We start from the raw sequence: 24236 nt of genomic DNA, 5'->3' as shown, positions 1-24236 counted from the left end.
CTTAATTGTATTTATTTTGTGAATTTCACTTTTTCTCTGTAAATATGATGTAGTCCATTCTCCTCTTAATTCTATGCCACTTGACTGTATAGTGAATCTAATTTTGCATTTGGATATGTGTCTACATGAATAAATGCAAGCAACTTTCATTCAGGAGATATGCTCATATAGACACAGATACACATATTTTTTGTCTTGTTTTTGAACAAGAGATAATTTCTATAATATGGAAACTGCAGTTGAGTGCACATCTTGGGGATTTGCATACTAAAATGGCATCATAAAAAAATAAAATGAGATTAAGAGAATGGATGGCTCTAAAGAACATCTCAAGACAGAAATGACTGCTAATCAATTAATATGAGCACAGTCATAGAGTAAGCATGTAAGCTACATGCAAAGTACAAGCTTTGAGAGAACAATAACATTGTTCTAATTTTATGTTATATTATGTATTATAATATCTACAATATTTTAATCTAAAACATACTTGGTTGATTTTAATAGGTATACATGAAGGCATTCAAAAATATGAACCCACTGCTAAATTTTGTTTCTTTTTTGAGACAGTGTTTTGCTTGTAAAAAGTAATTTTTTTTATTGTGCATTGTTATATGGGTGTCAGATCCCTAGGAACCGGAGTTACGGACAGTTGTGAGCTGCCATGTGAACACTAGGAATTGAACCCAGGACCTTTGAAAGAGCAAGACAGTGCTCTTAACCACTGAGCCATCTTTTCAACTTCCACTGCTAAGATTTGCAACGTACTTTCCAGAAATAAAAAAATGCTGACTTTAAGATGTAATCATGTAATGGAGGAGAAACTCCCCGGTGTAAAGAGAACACAGTTTCTGCCCTTCAGATACTGGTGTTGATGTGTCGAGACCACTTTGACTACACCGAGCAAGTTAACTTTCAGATAGAAGGTTTCAGATAGAGTCACCCCGCCTTCCCTCCCTTTGCCCACTAAATCCATGTTCCATCCTCTGGCAGCTGTTTTTGCCATTTATGTTAAAAGCAGATGGAGAAAATGCAAAAGCATGTCAGTTTTATCACCGTGTGTAATCAGCATCTGGGCTGTACATTATAGGCAGTGTCTATCCAAATTCATATCTTACTTAGTATCATAAAAATCTCTTGTCATTTCTAAAGTATGACAAAAGCTAAACATTACTAAGTAGATTACAACCAGCTTTTTAAATCTTGATGTGATATCTGTGTGTGGGTTTATTATAGTTACAAAATTATCTGAAAACTGTATTGCAAATTGACTTCTAAGCTTTATCTAGCAGCATATATTAATTTTACACTTGAGATCCTATCAAGTGACAGATTTATTGTTTTAACTAATGTGTGTTGATGACTAGGACACTTGCAGACATTCATGTGTTTATATCATATTTTTATTCTTCTACCTTTGTACATGGAAATATACTATATTTTCTTTATTTATACTGTACTTTTTACCAAGGTGCTGTTGTGATTTCTTTTTCATCTTTTTTTCCCCAAAAATTGACTCTAAAACACAAAAGGAAGATGGGTTCTGTAAGGCCCCTAAGGATGATGATGATGTATGCATAGCTACACTCAATCATTGTGTGCTTTGTAAAATTCCTGTGTGTAAAATGTACAAATCTACCCCATCATAATCATTGCAGAATATTTAATGCCACAGAGCACCAGGTCACGAAGTGACTCAGCTTAACCTACACACAAGGTCCCATGTTCTGTGGCCTCCAGTTTCACAGCACAGTTTTGTTTCTGCGGTCTTTGAAGGGGCCTGAAGGTCCTGTGATCAATTGCTGTTTGGAAGCACGGAAGGGCTGAGATTTATGGCACAGAATAGAAAGAGGGAAATGCAGGGCTAGGTCAAATGAGGGAAGAAAGGCCCTATTGGCTAACTCTTCCTGTGAGGATTTGCGACTTGGCTCTCTCAGTACCAATTAGATATATCATCTCACTGAGCAGATAACTAAAATATCCTAGCTTTAGGGAAGTGGTAATAGCTATACTTTTGATTACATATTTTATATAGAATGATATAATATAGTATAAAATATATAACAAGTATTACATATGACTACATGCATATTTGTGCATAATATAATTGTAAAATATGGATTCAGTCAACATCAATCCTGTGGGTTAAATTGGTCCTGGCAGGTTTGCATGAAATAAATCATCCTTACCATTTTAGGGCATAGAATCTCTCCCCTATTCACTTTGTTAAATCTGTTTTTATTTTCTAAAAGAGATGTAGTATATTCTCTCAAGGAATGACATTTGGAAGACTATTAATTATAGTATATTTTATCCTAATCATGCAAATAAGGCTTATCCATTACACTATCTGTTTCTATAATCTTGAAATGGTTTTAATTAGATTCTTCATGGAACAATGAACGCAAATGTTCACTCTCTGAGATTCAGCAGAGTCTATGCTAATACAATAAGCAGAGCTGAAGCTAAAAGAGCTGAGAGATGTAAATATAGCGTGCCATTTTCTTAACATGGAAACACTGATAGTTTTCTTTCTTAGATTTATAGTATAGTCAAATGCCTTTCCCTCATTCATATTAGAGGGACACCAATAGGGATGAATGTTGTTTAGTTTGTCAAGTGTATTCCAAATTTTCTGTTATGTAAAAAAAAAATTACTCCATGAAGCTAAGAGTTTAACGGAAGTGCATAATAGTTCATGGTTTGTCCATTAAAAAGGATGAGACAAAAATGAAATATTTTAGAGTTTACTTGGTGTCTGTCAGTAATAGTATGTCTTCCCACATAATCATCACTTTTTTTGATCAAGGAATACTTCATGTTTATCCTTAGTGGACTGCTGATACAGTATGAGAAAAAACAATTAACTGCTAAGTGTAAATACAGTAGAAGCTTTTTGTTTTCTCTTTTTTTTACATATAAACTTATACATATTTATTATATTTTTTATAAATATAAAAACAAAGTAACACTAAAAAATTGACTAGCCGGGGATTGGAGAGAACAGAATTGTTTTGTAAAATAGATTCTTGGAATAGTCCTAGTTTGAAGGCTTGAACTTTGAATAATAATATTTTAAATATAAAGTGTTTTAAAATTAAATAAATTAAAAGAAAAATATTGCAGTAGAAATAAATACATGCCTAAAACACAGATATCTATTGAGTTAAATTTCAACACAGTCATTTAATATAATGAATGTACAATGTATATTCTAAGATAAAACAGGTTAAAAGTTCTTTATATTCTTCAAAATTCATAATGTTAAAGTAATATAGTCTTAAAAGCCTATACAAACACTAATAACTTCAACTGATTATGCTTATATGTAGATTTACATATAAACAAAGAAACACATTTATCTAATAATAGTTGACCAACTGAAAACAACATTAGCAAATCAATATATTTAAACAATATAGAAAAGTGTATAAGTATGTTGATTATAAAAAATGAAGATTATCATTTTCAAAAAGCAATATAAAGAACGTTATTTTCAAGTTAAAATAATTATAAATTTTACATTTAAACTGAAGTGGCCTTTTCAAATGCCCTTTGTAACTATGTAAAAAATAAGAACATAAGAAAAGCCAGCAACTCTCTCGATCGTGCCATTCATTGGTCAGTATTATACTGTCATGTAAGTTTTAAGTCAAGCAGTTTTCAATGCAAAATTTACATTATGATACATCACTGAAATGAAAACTACTGATAGTGTCATTATTTACACTTGAGGCTTTGCATTTCCACATATAATCTAATAGAATTTCATCATGTATTCTTTTCATTTTATAGTTTTTATAACATTAAATATTCAATTCCTATAGGCTGTATTATCATTTTTACTTGTGATTTATTAATATAAATATTTTCATAATTTATTTATTTATTTTTTTTTTTTTGGTTTTTCAAGACAGGGTCTCTCTGTGTAGCCTTGGCTGTCCTGGAGTCACTTTGTAGACCAGGCTGGCCTTGAACTCACAGCGATCCGCCTGCCTCTGCCTCCCAAGTGCTGGGATTAAAGGCGTGCGCCACCTCACTAGCCCATAGGTACAGGTTGTTAAGATAAATAACAACCTGTACCTATGGGCTAGTGAGATGGCTCAGCAGCTAAGAGCCCTTGTGATACAATCCTGAATACCTAATATCAAATCACAGCAGCCATGTACCAAGCGGAGTGTCCTCCAAATGCCCATAACTCCAGCTCAGAGAGATCTAGCCCCACGTGCACAAGCCCATGTACATATATTTATGCAGACAAATAAACATTTTTAAATGAACTAATGATTTTATGCAGATTTGTAAAGCATACTAAATTGCCACTTGAATAATTAACAATTTTTATAACTATTCTAGGATCTGAGGCATTAAAACCATTAAGCGAAAATTGAACTTTCCATGGAATACCTTAAGTCCTATTAAAAATAGAATTAGTTTGGATAAATGTGTGGGCTCAGAGTACGTTTTATCACTATACAACCCCAGAACAGCATAATTTCCACATTCTACATTTTCTACTGACCCTTTTACATTATTTTCAGCAACCTCACATATTATAAAAGTTACATGAACAAATTTTTAATCTGTTAAAACAACTCAGAAACATTTTTACTTTTCATCATCATCATGTTGCTAGGGTCCAGTGAGTAGCCAATATGTAAAGTTTCTTTAACACAGACTGATTATTTGAAACTTTTTGTAATTGAACTGTAAGAATGGATCAAACCTGAAACAAACATGATTTGTAAACCATCACTCTAAAATGCACTGATCAATATTACAGAAAAAAAAAAACCTCAGTGCTTGCTATATTTAGAACCTGTGGAAAGTATTATTTCTTAATCCTTGGACAAATAACTTGAATGTTAAATGTGTGTGCGCGTGTGCATGCGTGTGTGTGTGTGTGTGTGTGTGTGTGTGTAGGTGTAAGCTAGCATACAGTTGATGTCTTAGGTCATCCTCAAACACTCCCCACGTATTTGTTTAATATTACTCTAATTATGCTCATGTTTATATGTAGGAAGTATGTGTGGGTGTTGATTCATGTACCCCAAAAGTCCCTAAGAAGGCATTAGATCCCCTGGAGCTGGAGTGATAAACAGTCGTGAGCCACCTGACATGTGTGCTGAGAACTCTACAGAGGTCCTTTGCAGGAGCAGAATGCAACCTTCATCACTGAGCCTTCTCCTCTGCCCCCCAGACAACTCCTTGTCCTTTGAGACACAATTAATCAATTTGCAATTCAAGGTTCAACTAAAATGGTTGGCCAGTATAAACCAGGGACATCTGCCCATATCTCCCACTCCAGTCTTGGGGTTCAGATGTATGTTGCCACACTTCACTGTTTATATAGTCGCCAGGGATCAAAGTTAATGTCCTCATGTTTGCGTTGTAGAGCACTTCACAGTGAGCCTTCTCTCCTGGTCTCAAATCCTTAATTATTAATACAGATGTTTTCGGGAGATAAATCTGCCCTTTAGAAGGCAACAACCTGAAGATGAGCAAACATGCATATTGAAATAAAAAATGTGTATGCATTTGTATGCAAATTTCCATACATCTATGCACATATGGAAAACAGGTATATGTATATATTCATATGAACATATGCACACATATATGTGTTATATAAGTACACATATATGTGTATATATTTTTTTAATCCAGACAGGAAATATTACTTATTTCAAGTAATTTTTTTTTAATTGACATGGAGGGGAGCATGGTGAGATGCAGGCAGAAATGGTGCTGAAAAGTAGCTGAGAGTACATGCTGACCCATGGGTGGGGAGGGAGAGGGAGGGGAGGAGGAAGAGAGGGGGGAGGGACGGACAGAGAGGGAGGGAGGGAAGGAGAGAGAGAGAGAGAGAGAGAGAGAGAGAGAGAGAGAGAGAGAGAGAGAGAGAGAGAGGAGTTATTTTTCAAGTAATTTAATATAAGAATTTAACACAGGAGAATTTCCTAAACTTTGTCAGATGGTGATACAGAGAAAACTTCTCTGCTTAGCTCCAAGTCAACAAAGAAGTAGAAATAGTAGAAAATAAGGAGGTGCCACCTCTAGCAGGAACTGAAAACACAACACCAGCGATGTGGCTTTGGAGCTCTCACCTAAAAGAGTGGACAAATATACTATAAACTTCCTTTTGGCTGTTTCAGTCTTTCATAGCACCTCTCAGTGTCTAAACTCTGCCCCAGTAGTTCGCTGGAGTCAGCTCCTGAGGACCCAGAGCAGAACTGACAAGAAAGGCTGTGAGATGAGCCTTAGGTGCTGATACGGGAGAGCCTGAACATGAGAGACAGATGGGGAACAAATGAGGTTCTAACTGACCTAGTGAAAGCTCTTCCGTTGTGTGTTTAGTGGCTGGGTGTGCATTCCTCATTTTTCTCCAATAGCACTAGCTTAAGTATAGATGGTGTCTGAGAGTTGGTTTTACTGTGCTTTTTATCACATCCTAAAAACATTCCACCTGTGTCTAACTAAACTTTTCTTGCATGTTTTTTATTGTAATGGTCACACGCCAAGTTAGCAGATATGCATTGTTTACTGAAGATGTCTGTATTGTTTATAGATTTAGATTTTAGGAGTTTTGCCTCACAAGTAGCTTTAAAATTAATTTTGTGAGCGTTCCAGTTTTTTTCAACTGATGGTGTGTGCTTTCTTTAGAGGGTAAAGGCTTTAAATTTAATATAGATCAGTACTTTCATATTTGAATTACAATTATTCTTTAAAATATTTTAGATCTAAAGCCAGTGCCTCAGTATATTTCCTTTACTCATGGTTTATTAAAAATATATACCTAATTTTGTTTCAACAAATGTTTTGTAATCTATGTTAAATTCTGGCCCAACTTATAAATGGTTAGTGACTGAGTATTGCTTTTATTTTATAATTGTCCTACGTTATTCTAACCTTGCTTCACAGTGAAAAGGCAGCACATTTAATTTTACTACTAATTTTCAGAGGAAAAGAAGAAAAATCTCTCCTGAAAAATATTGACTTCCTCCTGACTTGAATCTTATATTTGAATGTAATATGTCTAGAATTTTACTTTCCTTTCTAAGCCCTGATTTTTTTTCTTTCCATTACAGACGTTTGGAACAAAACTCCATCAGGGCCATCCCTCCAGGAGCCTTCTCACCCTATAAAAAGCTCAGAAGAATGTGAGTTAACAGTGTTGTACAAGATATGCCATTTTTTAAGTTATGTGGGCCAAGACCTTGCAGGAATAATTAAGCATGGACATTGAAGAGACTGACAACTTAATGACAGTCTGATTGCCAGTTGTATAGTAGCACTTTAATCTTACTAGTGGGACCTTGTAATTTTTGATGTTCTCTGTAATTTACTTTATTGATTCCCACCAAAACAAAATGGCCATGACATCTATAGTCTAAGTAAGACAAGACATCCTTACTAATATCTTAAGCAGATGGATAGTACCTGTTTTACAGAGTGTGATTCGCCTGTAAATTTTAGTATTCTCTGATGTTTCCTTTTGAAAGTTGTACCCGTGTCTTCATAGACAATGTGTACAAGTGAGTCCTCTCTGCAGCCAATTTCTCTGCCATCCTACTTCATTTAACCTAGCCCAATTTCTGATTCTAGTGACCTGAGCAATAATCAGATCTCTGAGTTGGCACCTGATGCCTTCCAAGGACTCCGCTCCCTGAATTCACTGTAAGTAGACAGGTTTTTGTTGTTGGAGGTGGTTTGGTTTGGTTTTGGTTTTGGTTTCTCGTTATTGTTGTTTTGTTTTGTTTTGTTTTGTTTTTGGAGGAAACCCAAATTTTCTCAACAACCAAAGGCATTTGTTTTCAGATTTTAAAAAAACTCCTGTCATTTTATGGTGAGTTATGAATCATTATCTTCAGTTGTTATGAGTGGTTTTCATCATCTCATGGAGGCCTGTTTATCATTAACACTAGCCAGTTTTTTTGAGTTGAATTTGTGGGTTTTTTTTTTAAGAAACTTTGTTATTAAAAAGAGAGCGGTCCCTTTGAAGGAATTATTTTTTCCAGCTGTAATGAAGGGACAGCTTATTTTTAATTACTCTGGAAAACTCTAGATTTATAGTTTCTTACTCTATAACTTCATGTGTCTTAGCTCGCTGTTGCTCCTCTGAAAATGATGGACAAGTATTGCTGATAATAAATGAGTATATATCTGGGAACCATCCTTTCATCCTTTCTTCATTACAGGAGGATTTTTACCCCCAAAATAGCTTCATAATAAGCATTAGTTATGAAGGTCAAGAGAACTCACAGGAAGATAGCCATGTAATTGGGAGACCAGCTAAAATAAGTTGCTAAAGGTTACCATTATTTAAAGTTTTCAAAATATAACAATTAAAATAACCTTTAGTTGTTTTATAATTTGAATGTAGAGTCTGTCTTACTTACTTGTTACAGGTTTCCATTGATATAAGTTACTATTACCAGGCTCTCAGGTTCCAGAAATTAGCCTTTTTCTCTTTCTCTCCCATAGTTATCTTTCAATGAGCAAAAAAAAAATTTTTTACAAGAATTTTTTTTCTACCTCATATTTTAAGATCCTTCTGTAAACATCCTCAAGTATATATTTAGGTTAATTTGAGTAATACATCTACTGAAGATGGGAAACTAGTTTAAACAATATGTTGCCAATACCTCTAAAGAATTTTCACGAAAGAACTAAAACAAAAAATAATTTTAAATGTTATTTATTATTAAATTAACTACCAAAAAATTTTCATGTCTTAAAGAAATCTAGGATTGATTTTTACAAAGATTTTATGGCCACTCTTGTATATATAATATAATTTCCTATTATTAACATCGATGCTTATGTATGATAATATTATATATTATACTCCTATGTATTAATATAATATAAAATGTATTATTTAGCACAATATCTGTTTAAAATCATATACTAATTGAATCACATTTCTCCTTGGGGACAAAAGACTATTACATATACTATATATTTACTTATATTTGTATGTGTGCTTGTGTACCTGTGTGCGTGAGTAGATGTTGGCAGATAGCTTGTCGACAGTTCCCCTCTAGGGCCCCAGGATTGAATTCATATCCAAATTTTTGGCAGGTGCTTTAACTTGTTGAGTCATCTCACTGGTTATGTCATAGTTTTTTTGTTTGTCTCACTCTGACAACACTAAAATTTGTGTAGTATTTACAAGACTCTGGGGCAAGCATGCTAGATAGAATACTAATAGTCTCTGAAATTAATTAATCCTTCTTTTCATCATGAGAGAGGATATACATACACATTCATGTTTGTGTGCTTGTGAGTAAAGAATGGAAAACAACTTTGGGTGTAGCTTTTCACTTCCCCTTTGTATATGATAAGACCTTTTCTTTGCCCCTGGACACTTCAGGTTAGTTGCCCTGTGAGTTTCGGCAGATTCCCGACTCCTGGCTCTCATGCCATTTAAGCACTGAGTTACACACACGTAACACAGCAGGTGCTTTGACTCATGAGGCTATCTGTCCACCTATCTGTAGTTTTATCACTTTATTGTTTTGTTCTAACTCAGAAAACTCCTTTCGTAGGTAGAAAGTAAGTGCTACTCAGAGTATGTACCCAGCTTATACCTGAAATCTTTTGATGTTTTGTGTTTATCTTATCTCCACACCTTCCTAGTGCATGGCTAAGCAAGTTACTAATATATGTGTGTGTGTGTGTGTGTGTGTGTGTGTGTGTGTGTGTGTGTGTGTGCGCGCCTCAATTATCCTCTCTCTAAAACAGAGGAGCACAGCCTTCCCTTGCCGGGTTGACAAAAGCAGAGAGCAAACTGCTAGAGGTAATAGGTACCGCCATGGCAGTCTTTGTCTACTGTACGTCAGTTTGAATGTTTCTGGATTTTAAGTATTCCAGAGAATGTTGGTGTTCCAAATTCTTAGCATATGAGCACCTTCTTCTCATCATTTATCTCCCATTGCCCATGTAAGTGTAGACACCAGCACCCTCATACATGTCCCCCATACATTCATATACATAATAAAATAAAATATTATTTTAATTTCACTTACTATAGTTTCCTGTCTTCATCATCTACTTCCCACGTTCTACGGAGGCTACATTACAATGCTCAACTGGTAATTTTGCGTTTCCTGAAGCCTTTCCTTGGACTGCAGTTGACTGCAGTCTGCTGCGTCACATTTCTTACTTCACTACTGGGCTTTTCATAACATTGAAAACCTAAAAAAAAAAAAAAAGAAGAAAAAAGAAAAAGAAAAGAAAAAAGAAAGAAAGAAAGAAAGAAAGAAAGAAAAAGAAAACCTATCATCTCCATTTATCCCTTGCTTTCTCTTTACTGTGATTTCTTAAACTTTTTTTTGCTATTATATATCTTAAAGTGCACACCATTGCTTTTAATTTACGGGTTTAGCTTTTGGACTTGTCCTTTAATGATGGAGTCAGTCCACAGTAAACCTTTTGCAAAAGGTGTTGTGTACTTTTATGCGTTGGATTTTTTTTTCTGCTGTAGGAACATTTTATTTTGCCAGCTTTCAACAAGCAGAATTCAGACTGCCACCAGCAGTTGCTGTTGCCCACTGTCCCTCAAAACAAACACGTAGGTTTAAAGTAGATTTCCATTTTTGGTTTTAGTGCTAGTGACACAAATAGGAAATTCCTTAATGTGCCAGTGTTGTTTCAAAGGACCATAAAAGTCCCCCATCTGATTAAACGTGCTCTGTGAAGCACACTGGATATAAGTCATGAAGAAGGAAACTAGAGACACTACCCGGTGTGCTATTAGTCATATTTGGTTTTGCTCCAACTTCCTTTTCAAGGGAATAAATTTATGTCTTCCAGTTTTTCTTTTTAATGCATTTCCTCTTAAAAAGTACACCTGCTGGGAAATAAAGAGTCCATGTTCTTTCTTTTTTCGTTTATTTATTAATTTAATCGCTTTACGTCTTGATCCCAGTTCCCTCCTTCCTCTTCTCCTGGTTCCTCTCTCCTCCCTCCCTCCCCTCTTTCCTTTTACTCAAAGAAGGGGAGGCCCCCAAGCTGTACTAGGCCACTCAGGTACCTCAAGTCACAGCAGGACTAATCTCATCTTCTTCCACTGGGGCCGGACAAGGCTGTCCAGCTAGGGGAAAGGGATCCAAAGACAGGCAACAGAGGCAGAGACAGCCCCTATTCCCATTGTTAGAGGAACTGTATGTTGACCACACTGCACATCTGCTACATACGTGTAAGGGTTCTAGGTCCAGTCCATGCATGCTCTTTGGTTGGTGGTACAAGCTCATGGAGCACCATAGGTTAGCTGACTCTGCAGGTCTTCCTGTGATGTCCTTCACTCCTCTGGCTCCCTCTATCCTTCCTCCTACTCTACCATAGAAGTCCTGGAGCTCAGCCTTATTGTTTGGCTTTGGGACTCTGCATCACTTTCCATCAGATGTTGGATGAAGCCTCTCAGAGGACAGTTCTGCTAAGCTTCTGTCTACAATCATAGCAGAGTGTCATTAATAGTGGTGGTGTTCCCCCTCCCTCCACTGGAAGTCCCACTTGGCAATAGGAGGTGGTCACTTCAGGCTCCTTAACCCCCGCTGTGGAAGTCTCAGCTAAGCTCACCCCCATAGACTCCTGGGAGCCTTCTCTGTCCCAGAGACGCCCCCACTCTCTCCTAGTCCTCTTGCCCACCCCCCACCCCTGCTCTATATTTGATCGCCACCACTGTTTCGCTCCCCCTGCCCTCTCCCACTCAGTTCCCTCTTTACTGCAGATGTTTATTTTACTTCCTGTTCTTTAATGTGTAGCACCTGGATCTCACCAGTATAGGTAACACATCAAAAAGTACACAGAGGACATCAGCTGGATTTGAGGGGTGTAAAGTTAAGAAAAAAAAAAAAGAACAAAGAACCCAAACTTGCCTGGATTGGGAAGGGAGAGTGAGTTTGGGAGGAGTTTTGGGAGGGAACAAATGTGATCAAAATACATTGTACAAAATTCTCAAAGAACTCATAAAACATTGCAAAAAAATGTAGCACAAGTTCTCATTGGCCTTCTTGGACATTGTATTTTTAGGAGACTTGTCTTTTCATTGTTTTTATATATTTTGTCTCACTTTCTTGACACTTATTTGGCTCTTAAATATTAACTCATTTCTCTGCTGCTACCGTCTTCACACCTTTGCTATGTCTGAGAGTGATTTTATTTATAACCCCAGCTTTGTGTAAGTAGCAGAGCAGCCCGGTCCTACCCTATGGGTGAGGTCCTGGTTCAGTGAGCCTCCGTGGTGTCACAAACTAACTGGTGGGAGTGATGGAGGACATTTAATGTTAGCCTCTGCACTGAAGCTGAACACACACACACACACACACACACACACACACACACACACACACACACACACACACAGCCAAACACCAAACAAGCAAACAAAACACTCACTGGACCTTGACCAAAACCCTATGCAATTTGGTAGACAAATCTGGAATTCACATTCATAGGGTATTTAGTACTTGTTAACTGGCAGTTTTTACAGTTGATAGACCATATACCAAGAAGGCCTGTTGGCTATGTTTCCTGTTTCACTCCGTAAGTTCCTCCTCTCATTGCTCTTTTTCCATTTTGGTTGATACTATTAATTTAATAATTTTGTAAACGATCCTTTAGAAACCCAAATGATGTTTGGAACAAAAATGGTTCCTTGATACAAATATGGCATTGCTCCTGACCAAACCATCTTCTCTGTCAGCTTAAAGGAAAGCTAAGTAAACAGATTGTAAAATGATTCCCCTTTTGGTTTTGTAAAATTGGGAGTCCTACAATTTATGAATATCTTTGTTTATTTTTGAATATCAGTAGATTTTCAAAGTAAAAAAGTTTAGTTTTCAGAACTACTCTTTGGATTGCTCTTTGAACATAAAACCCATTAAACTAGATAATATCAGCTGATGGTGGCAGATGGTGGACATTTAATAACTCACTGGTTGAGTTTAATTGAAGTGGGGACCATATCCACAGCTTAGCATGGTTGCTGGCACATGCCAGGGCTCAGCGGCTACTGTTGGATGGTTTAATTTAATTAAATATCCTGAGCTGCTATCATATTAATCTTCCCACTCGAAACATACATTTACCCTTCATCCTTTCTTAATCTTCATCTTACCCCCTCTCTATCAATATAGTATTTTCGCTTTTGTTCTTTGATATTTAAAAATTTTTTTTCTCTAATTGATGTGTTTCCCTAATAAAAATCTCTATCTTTGTTCTATATCTGTGACCTTTTTGTGTGCTTTAAAGCTGTAACACCGGAACCCGAGCAAATTGGCTGTCTCCTTACACTATGCGGCACCCTGCTTTATTTATTCCTTTGAGTATTTTTTTCCTGTTTTGCAATACATCCCACCTCCCTCTGACATCTTGAGAGAGGAACAGTACTTTCTCATTCTAGTAGTCTCTGTGTGTTCATCCTTTATACATTAGAATCATGTGCTGATGTCAAGCAAATTACTTATTTGCACTCAAATTTTCAGGTTTTTCACTTATGATCCATGACACTCGATCCTTTTCTCAAATATGTTTCTGTTTTTAAAATTATGTTTATTTGTAAAATACACAAATATATTTTAAAAGGTGCATCCAAATAAACTCTAGAAGGTAAAGCATTTTCTACTTAGAGTATTATATATTATTTATACATAGATAACATAATTTTATGAAATAATATATAAATTTTTATATATTTATATATCAAATATATTTTATTACATATTATATATTCCGTATAATATTATACTCAACAATATTTATAGACTATTACAATATATTTCTATATTATAATACTCTATACTATTTTATATTATATAAGAAAATTTCTACAATATTATTAATAAAATGTACGGCATTTAAAATACCTGACATTGTATAATTATAAGTACTTTGATGCTACTAAATGTCTTTCAAACTTTAATTTTTGGTCATATAAGATGTATATTTCAAAAATTATTATTTGTTCTTTGGAACGGTTTTTCTTAGTTTAATTTTCTTGTGTTTCAAATTATGCATGGTTAAAATTTCATACATAAAATATATTATCTGGGGTTATTTTCTTTTTGTTTCGTTACTTGTTTTTTAAAATATTTTTTGAGACAAGGCTTCTCTGTGTAATCATCCTGGCTTCCCAGGACTCACTTTGTAGACCGGGCTGGCCTCAAACTCACAGAGATCCACCTGCTTCTGCCTCCAGATTCCTGAGACTAAAGGCATGTGCCACCATGTCTGCCTTTGAGTTATTTTCTTAACCAGCCATCCAAAGAATTTCTTGAGTCATATCCTTAAAACAAATAAATATGCCTATGAGATTGGTATATGTAGTCAGGTGTCCCCTAAGGATGCATCTTTTAATTTCTACACATCTTTCTTATACTTCATTTTTAGATGCTATGATAAATATTATTGGAAACCTATTGTTAAACTTAAAGGTCTTTCCATCGTTTTCATGCAACTCATTTGCTCTTTACACCACTGCTACATCCTGCTTTGAAACATGTTCCTTCATTATTCTTAGCTAATTTTTCCTCATTTCACTTGTCAACCTGGCACCAGAACACCTAACACCCGTGCTAAGGCAGCAGATGTCCTGATCTGATTACGTGAAGGTCCTTTCCCTTAGTGTCTTCCCTAGATGTGCAAACAGAAGTCACTATCCTGATGGTGCGTTCCAGTCCACACTTAATGGAAAGTTTTCAAGTCATGTTCATAATCATTATTTTCTCATATCTTATATTTCTTATACAAATTATGCCATGTATTTCAAGTCCCTGGCCTCATATTGTTTCCTACTTATATTACAGTGTTTTGAGCCTGAAATCACTCATTTAATGAGCAATAGATTCTATACTGACTGATCTCCTTTGCTACATATACAGTGCTCTGACTGCCTACGAATTATGTGCATGCTTATGTGTGGGTGTTATATGCGCAATACATTTCAATTTGACAGGAATCATTTCACAAAATGTCAAATAAATTATGAATTGTATTTTTGTTAATCTGTGTTTTACATGTATTCCAAGTTATGTATAGTAAGCCTATATTATCTATAATCTGTATATCTATATATAATATAGATATTATATAATCTATATATTTATTTATAGTATATAACATATATGTCAATGAACTAATTAAACTTGTTTGATTTTAATTTTTTGTATAATTTTTCAGTGTCCTATATGGAAATAAAATCACAGAACTTCCCAAAAGTTTATTCGAAGGATTATTTTCCTTACAGCTACTGTAAGTATTTGATTACTATGGATCTATGGAACCTAATATTAATGTATTTTTTAAATATATCATCTCTTAATTATCTGGAGTCTTCAACCCAAGATGACACAGCTTAATGAAACAAAAGTGATAAATGTAGCACTGCTAACATTGATAATAGCTTTTTTGCGAAGGCAAAACTCATTAGAACTGCCCAAGAATGTTTCTCTTCAGAATAAAATGAATGATTGTGTTCTGGCTTCCCCAGTGTGGTGAGGTTGTGTAGTGATATGTACCCCATAAAATCTTTCTGTTCTGCTGTTTCCTGTAGCTGGGATGGAGCTAGAGAGATGAGATGCCCTCATTACCCACTTATCACCAAAGATCTAAAAGCAAACTTGCAGACTTCTGTGTAAACACAGGCATTGGGTACAGTGAAACACACATGCCATGGGGGCAATCTCCTGATGGAGTTGTCTGTGACTTTCTCCATTTTATTAAATGCCACTCTGCTTCAACTATAGCTGCCCCTCATTTGTACTGAAAGAATAATCCACTTTATTTATAGGACCCGATTTGATGCCAGGTATCTTAATGCCTGACCATTTTCAAAGTAAGTTTGTCAAACAGGGAGACCAGCAAGGCAATGGGAAAGTTGAATTTAGTCTGTGGCATCCCATACGTAGTAACTTCGTTTGTGGCAGGCCCTGGTCCGGAAGCTTTACATAGTGTGACAAGCATGATGTGATGCCTTCCCTTGCCTTTTCACCAGTCTCTCTTATAGTTCTTAAATTTAGAATACTGGATTAGTTTTCATTAGCATTCATTCATTGGCATTTATGTGATTAGAAACTTCATAGTAACTGCAATCTTCCTTAGCAGAGCTATTATTTCTTACTTTAGAAACTCATTCACACTATTACATACAATTGTCTTTGTATTAAACTCTTTTCACCATTCTGCACAATTGTAGTTTGTATCACATGCAGGAACAGATACACAAAAGAGACTGATGTTAAAAGAACAAAAAACCTCCTCAGTGTATCACTCTAGAATCTACTTAATTTATGATATATACATTAGTGAGTGATTGTGCATATTGCTTTTGTGAGCCAATGGTCAATTAAAGGTTCTAACTCTTTGAAATTAATTTATAAACAGTGCTTTTATTTGATAAAATGGTGTTATATATATCACAGATGTCTTTGCACACTACAGATACAGTGTGATGCTTTTTGTAAAGGAGTTACCACATTGCTGACATACTCATTTTTCAAGAATGCTCTCCATCTACTGTATCCTCAACTGTTCCTACCATCATTGCTCTCTTTGCCATCAACACTCAAAATGCACGCATTTGTGGTGACTGTAATACATGTGTGAGGAAATCGTAGAGATCTTTTTTTTTAATAGACCATCTCCCAACTCTCAAGAATGCCCCATTCCTCAGCTTTCCAGAACTTAAAAATATACATCTATGATATCCCAATCCTTTTACAAATAGCCAAGAATATTATGGTGTAAAAGATGTTAGCTTTATTTGAACAGTTGGGTAGTAGGAAGAAGTAAATTAATGAAAAAAGAAACTAAGAAAACGGCTGCTGATGTGTCCCTATTCTTCACATTGTGTCGATTTAAAACAAGTACCAACTTCTCACAGAAACAACTGCTGTCGACATCTTCAGACCTCCTTCCATTTCCTCTTTAGTTTTTTATTCTCCAACTCCTTTATTCAGTCAACCTGTGAATTAAAGAGCATTATCAGTGGTGCTTGTATTGTTGCAAAGTTAAGGAGGGATGCATTTCATGAACCCCATCCTCAGTTCAAGCCTCTCACCCACCCTGATTCAAACCAACTCCCCAGAGCTTTCAGGTAATTTTTTTATGCACCATAAAGACGCCTGAAACTTAAGCTCTTGATGGGAGAACACAAAGCACAGAAAACATGATCATCAGCAGAAAGCCATAGCCTCGAGTATTCATACAGAATCTAAACAGCAAGCAAGTGAAATCCAAAACTGTGTTAGCTGGAAACATTTTTGTTGTCATTGTCAAACGAGAACACATACTCATAATGTTACATGATGAGAATTACGCAAACCACATGGCAGGTAATTTTGAGCTATTAAATGTTTTAATGTTCTAAATAAAATAAGGTAAAGACAAGGAGCATTAAACAAGGACCACAAAATAGCTAAGCTATGTTTAGAAGTATGTGCTGTTTAGATTGAAAGAGGTAATAAAAACGTGGAGCACTGCATACTGCGCTTAGGAGGAGTCACAGAGAGGGCAGGGTCGGCTTAGGTAGGAACTGTATTCTGGGAAAGATGTATAGCACCAGCGGTAAGACTCAGTCATCCATAAGTATCATAATTAACCTACATGAATGATGCCTGCCTGTGTATGATCCAGGACGGTTATCATGTAATCATGTGTCAGCAAATACATTTGAGCATGTAGTATATACTTGAGAGGTTTGTGAAATATGAGGGAACAAAAGATGCAAAAGTCTATGACATTCTGTATACAAATAGTAGCTATTGAAAACACCAGTAACAAAAAATTAAACCAGTATATATCATATATGTGATATACATATATACATTATATATATATGAAAAATAGACGAAATATAGTGATTTGAAAGAACTAAGTAGTGGGAATGGTAGGGAGACCCTGACAAATATGAGGCAGTGTAGGGTGGAAACGAATCATGTTTATGTCCAGCAGAATCCAAAAAAGCCATGTGAACTGGACAGCCACAGGGTCCCAAGAGTGAGCTCCAGACACCTTTGGGTATTCTGAAGGATGTTGATTGTCGACAATTTTACTCTGACCAGAGCTGTTGCATGGTCCTGGGACATCATGAGCCCGTGTTCAATTTTTTTCTGTCTTTTTAAAAATTAATTTATTCAGATTACAGCTCAATTGTTATTTCATCGCTTGTATCCTCCCATTACTCCCTCCCTCCCTCCTGCTTTCACTCTATCCCCTACCCTAGGTCTATGACTGAGGGGGCCCCCCTCCCCCACTATATGGTCATAGGCTATGACCAAGTCTCATCTTTCTTTGAGTGCCTTATAATGATCACTCTGGCTGCTGTTTTAGAAGGAGACTGAACTCTGAAGTGGCTGGAGACACTAATGTTTTAATTGTTTTTAGTTTTTTCTTGACAACAGAAGCCGAGCCTCACCTACCTTTGTCTATGGTTTTACATTTATGTCACCCTTTATAGTTTTTTTAAAATCTTTTTTATTGAATGCGTTTATTAGTACTACTGGATTTCAGTTCATTTGACCATGTATGTGACTTTAGCTTTTCCATGTAAACCTCCAATTTCCCATTCATAGTACCTACATTATTATTAAATGTATAAAGTTACTGTTGGGATTAAATGCATTTCTCTTGGGCTTCCCACAGAAAGGCTATATGACAGGTGACTTAATGAGATGCTACACTTTAACTCTATGACTGTTTTGATCAAACAGATTATTGAATGCCAACAAGATAAATTGCCTTCGGGTAGATGCTTTTCAGGACCTGCACAACTTGAACCTTCTCTCCTTATACGACAATAAGCTTCAGACCGTTGCCAAGGGCACCTTCTCAGCTCTCAGAGCCATCCAGACTATGTACGTATGCAAAATTTGGACTGAGTATAATAACCATTGCTTTCACTGTGAATGTGAGAGCCGAGGCCCATGCAAGTAGTGTATAAAACTCTTCTGCTGTGTTTCTGAAAGGCATTTGGCCCAGAACCCTTTCATTTGTGACTGCCATCTCAAGTGGCTAGCGGATTATCTCCACACCAACCCAATTGAGACCAGCGGTGCCCGTTGCACCAGCCCCCGCCGCCTGGCTAACAAAAGAATCGGACAGATCAAAAGCAAGAAATTCCGTTGTTCAGGTAATTTCTCACTTCATGAGGCATTCCCCTTCGGACTGAGAGCTACCGTTACATAAGAATTAGCAGCAGCTGCTGCCTTTAGTTGATTCCCGAGCATTGTACAGTCTCATGACATTCCCTTCTGTCTGGAGAGGGGAAAAGCAGGCGATACAGAGAAACAACTCGAATAGGGAGGGTATTCAGCAAACCAGAACCGATCAAACGAAAAGGATCCCTGGATCCTTCATACTATCTTCTTAGGGGTTCGTATTTAACCAGGACCTTTGAGATAACCTCCAACCCTGCTCGAAAGTGGTGCTCCTCCTACTGTTCGTTGTCCTGGTCTCTACTGACCGCCACCACATAGTTGGACATGCTTTTACTTATTCACAGACTGAAATAGAACTTGATTACGTGGTATTTTCGATCTCAGACAAGTAGAGGGTTGGAGGCTCATGATGTCTCATCTCTTTATGAAAATGCTGGGAAGAGACGATTTTGGAGACTGTCTTTTGGCCATTGTGAAATAGTGCATTTATCCCACAACAAGCATCGTATAGCTGTGGACCGGGACACTCACTCCATTGTTCATATTAGTCCACTGTTGTATGTGTTCTGATGGCAGGAAACAATAACCGTCACGTGGGGAACTCTACTGGGCATATTTCACGTTGTGTAGTTGATTCATGTTAAACACATAGTATGGAAATTATATTTCTTATTGTCCATCTTTATAATGAGTTTATCGCTCACTGTGTGTTTTTTACCTCTATGAATATGCATTGTCCTTAGTTCTCCTTAGTAACTTAAGTCCAATCTAATATAACTCATATCTCTGCTTGATGACATTCAGGTACATCTTCTATTTTTTTCTCTCTTTTTTTTTTTATTTAGCTAAGGAACAGTATTTCATTCCAGGTAGGTTTTGCTCGATAGTAGGACTAACTGCAGACACCCTTTTTCTTGACTTATGTAGCTTCTAAACATTGATGTGCATGCTTTTGGAAGTACAGTGAGCACTCTATAGATCTGTAACCTATGCATAGATCATTTGTAGCTGTATCCTGCAAGCTCCACCTCTGCATGCAGCTTCTGATTTTGAACCTCTTTATAAACAAACAACAAAAAAAACCCTTCTTTCCTCACCCTTTTCCTTTTTGCACATTATCTGCAGTTTCTCACAATAGCGAAAATATTTGAACCTATGGCTTTCTACTTAAATCATAATTTTTTCTATGTTGAAAATATAATCTTTCAGCCTGTTTTTAAAATATAGCTTACTGGGCTAGATTTAAAGACAGCAGCCTCTCTACTGTCAAAGAGCTAGTTCTAAATAAAATCAGGTATAAATATGCAGAACTGCGTTTTCAACAACAACAAAAAAACACTTATTTTTTTAAAGCTTCTTGCTTTGAAAAATATTTTTTGCTTACTTTTTTTAAAAATATAAAACAGCTGCTTCATACTGATTTAGCTGCACTTGGTTTTTTTTTTTATTAATTTATTTGCAATTTTACATTCTTGCCTGTCTGGAGTCAGACATCTACAAATAAAGACTCTACGAATGAAATGTTCACATCCATCTTGAATTCATTAACAGTTAATGGACACTAAATGCCTTGAATATCTATGCAGGAGGAGGGCATGTTTCTAAAGATGCAATTGCAAGGTTTTATACCTTTGCTTATGTCGAACACCTCCAAACTGATAAGTCTAGAGCTAGCTCTTTAAAATATATCCCTTATTTTGTTCTTGTGTCAATGGCTCTTGACTTGTTTACTTAAATGACTTTTTATTAATATATAGTATTTATTTACATTGATTTTTAAGGATTTATTTATTACCTATTCTTGTCATTTAATTCGTTGTACATATTTAATAGATTTAAGTATAATGCTTAGTTTGAATTTTAATTCCTAACTAATCATCTACGTATTATGTCTGTATATATAAACAGTAATGTGTTGAAAAGAGCAATTGATTGGTCTTCATGATCAATGTATAACTTTTGTTATTTTTATCCAATTAGGTGCAAGGGTAGCTAATAATTATGACTTAACAGAAGCCCTCTGAAAATCAGACTACAAGTAAACTAACATATCGATATTATTCAAATTCCAAAATTGTGGCAATTCATCTAATCATTACCAAATTTTCAATTTATTAATCATTTAGTTACAAAAATCCCAGTACAGCTCAATACAATAGAAAACCCATTCACTGTGACAGTTATTAAGTTTTCTGCTTTTCCTGTAAGATAGGTTTTAGCAAATAACTTCTATATCAGAGATCATGTCTTCTGTTTCAATCTTTGATAATTAAACTTATATTTATGTTACTTGTAGAAGCCATGTCACATTGATTACTTGTTCCTTATTTTGCTCTTTTTTCCACCTCAAATACTAATTGTGATTTGTGTCTACCTAATAATAGTTTTAAAATAAGTATTGTTGATTGCTATGGTATCAATTATGCATTTTGAAGTGTACTCAATGAACCTATTATTGATACTGTTATCAGAATAATGTTTGATTTCTTGTGGCTCTTCTGAAAACAGAAAAGACACAGATTCTCCAATAAATAGGGTAGCACGTATTGCTATATTGGCATGTGACCCTCATATGTTGTTATATTTGACATTTCAAATTTTGCTGAAATTCTGATTATGTTCCCTCCAAGGGATATGCTTTAGGACTTGGGGGTCATTTAGGAGCATATGACTTACTCGTAACTATTAATGCATATATCCTATCTATAGTCCCTATAACATTCCATCATTGGCTTTTCATCCATTTTAAATGTATGCTCATCTATTGTATTCAGTATGGCATTCTAAACATCTTGGTGATGATACAACAGAAACATCTGTCTCACATCCATTAAAGGAACCCACAAGCATTTAATTTGTATTGTATAATATTTTTATGCCATTGCTCCCTCTATAAGCCCTTATACTTCAAAAATGCTAAGCAATTGGCAAAGCATGACAAACGCATCACACAGTGCTACCTCATGACTGCCACGGTAAGAAACAAGGAAGAGAACCTAGTTTGATATATGTGTGTCTATTAACCTTCACTGGGATGATTCTGTCTTTCTTTCCTCCTTGGTGATCTTTTCTTTTGCAGGAACTCACCATTTGGCCTGTAAGTAAAAGTGTCTCATCTGAAATGTAACACACCCTCTTTTCAATCCCCGGTGTACCTTCTTCTAGTCTTGATGTTTTGCGCCTGTTTTCCATGAAGAAACCACAGACCACTTGAGTTTCTCTGCTGTCCTTGTAGCTTACCTTCAACTTCTTCCCGGATGTTCTTCCCTAAAGCTGTGGTTTCCACTCTGCGCTTCTGAGGATCATGGGAGGCGCCTTTCCATATAGCCCCTTTTTGTGTTTCCAGGCACCCGAAGCCTTCGGTAGTTATGTTCTTACTCTGGTCATTCACATTCTGCGGGGAAAGTGCATGTCCTGTAAACAGTATTATGCTTCCAGACCACCTCTAGCTTTTCTCCTCCCTTCATCTTTCCTCTTGGTCTTCCCTCTGGCCTAGTGGTTGGTGTAGTGATAATGTAGCGAGATTTTCTGTTGTGCTTGATCTAACCATGTGGTTGCGAGGTATGAGTAAAACATGGTTCCGTCAAGCACCATGGAACGTCACGCAGCTTTCTACAGCATGGCAAGCTGCTGAGGCTCAAGGCAGGACTTACTTGTCTTTTTTTTTTTTTTTTATAGATTCAAAATGAAAAAAGAGGGCTTTGGGGGGAGTTTCTGAAGATTATGTGAGAGGGAGAGAATAACAAAAGTCCGTAGAAAAAAATTAAAACATAAGTATATCATTTTCTTTAAAAAGCCCTATATTAATATACAGGAATATGTTTTTACTAGATATGTTTTAAATTTTTGACTCAGAAAAAAAAAACTGGTTTTTTTTTTAAACAATTCATAGCCATTGTGTGATTATCTGTGAAATAGAGTAGCATGACTCAGAATCAGATCAGCAGAAAGTACAGCTGTGAAAAGCTCATCTTTATTAATGTTTTCCTGTCATGTGAATCTGGTCCCTCTTTTTTCCAGAAAGTTCCAAGTCTTTCTTTTAACCCTCACCTGGCATCCATTGACCAAAACTCCCTACGTTGTCTCCCTGCTGCATAATCTATAGTTCTCCTACTACTTCTCTTCCCATATATCAATGACTACTCTAACATTCGGACTCAGAATCTTATTTTTTGCCTTGAATCCTCAATAGGTACAGAAGATTATCGATCAAAATTAAGTGGAGACTGCTTTGCAGACTTGGCTTGTCCTGAAAAGTGTCGCTGTGAAGGGACCACAGTAGACTGCTCCAATCAAAAACTCAACAAAATCCCAGATCATATTCCCCAGTACACAGCAGAGCTGTAAGTTTATCTGACTACAAAATCATACCTGGGAGGGAGCAAGAGACAGAGAGAGACTGCAAGGAAGCATTGGAATTTTTGTCATGACATATTAATTCTCAATAATTGAATTAATTTATACACTTTGAATTGAGAGCACCTCTTCCTTGTTGAAGAACATGTTCAAAGCTGTCTTAGTTCACTATTTTTATTTAGGTGGAACAACAACTGAACAATCAATTTTTTTCTCAAAATTTAGTCATCAGTTAGTAATGTTAATAATAGAAATATCTGATTATTATTGGATAATCATTATGGTAAACCATTTATAAGCATTTCATAAATTTGCAAGGCATGTAATTCTTTTTTATTAATAAAAACTTTAACATATACATTTATATTATTATACATATATAAAATAAACTATATATAGCAAGAAGAACCACGAAACAATCAGTAGTTATATTAATGTTACATTCATAGTGTTTTGGCTATTTGTATTTGGCAACCTTGAAGAAACAGCCAAACAAAATAATTTGAGAGTCACCAAATATATCAGGGAGTGACTTTTTAGTTGTTTGACTGATTCTCTTGTTCAAATGAAAGGACTTCATGGTTGCCAGTAGAAGGGCAAACAATAACTTTTAGTTTGTTTGTTTATGAACAGTAGATAGCAGATTAGAGAAAGCTGAAAAGTTTTATACTACCAAATTTATATTTACAAATTTAGTATATGATCCAGAGTATGAAAACA

The 24236-nt window shown here is 35.8% G+C and overlaps 1 protein-coding gene across 2 annotated transcripts in view; it reads left to right on the top strand.

Annotated features, from left to right (window-relative positions):
- Positions 1-24236, top strand: part of SLIT2 (slit guidance ligand 2) — a 339504-nt gene that overhangs the window by 227859 nt on the left and 87409 nt on the right. Inside the window, exons 10-16 of one of the 2 annotated variants that reach the window (XM_084798054.1) lie at positions 7089-7160; positions 7606-7677; positions 15184-15255; positions 18714-18857; positions 18969-19132; positions 20006-20029; positions 23353-23503. In XM_084798054.1, the coding sequence (XP_084654180.1) occupies positions 7089-7160; positions 7606-7677; positions 15184-15255; positions 18714-18857; positions 18969-19132; positions 20006-20029; positions 23353-23503 (699 nt within the window). The remainder of the gene's footprint in view (positions 1-7088; positions 7161-7605; positions 7678-15183; positions 15256-18713; positions 18858-18968; positions 19133-20005; positions 20030-23352; positions 23504-24236) is intronic. The other variant, XM_084798055.1, reaches the window with a different exon arrangement.

Source organism: Acomys minous (assembly GCF_964271855.1).
Source record: "Acomys minous genome assembly, chromosome: 10".
Classification (NCBI taxonomy): domain Eukaryota; kingdom Metazoa; phylum Chordata; class Mammalia; order Rodentia; family Muridae; genus Acomys; species Acomys minous.
The sequence above is the reverse complement of the archived record's forward strand: the minus strand, read 5'-3'. Positions and strand labels throughout refer to the sequence as shown.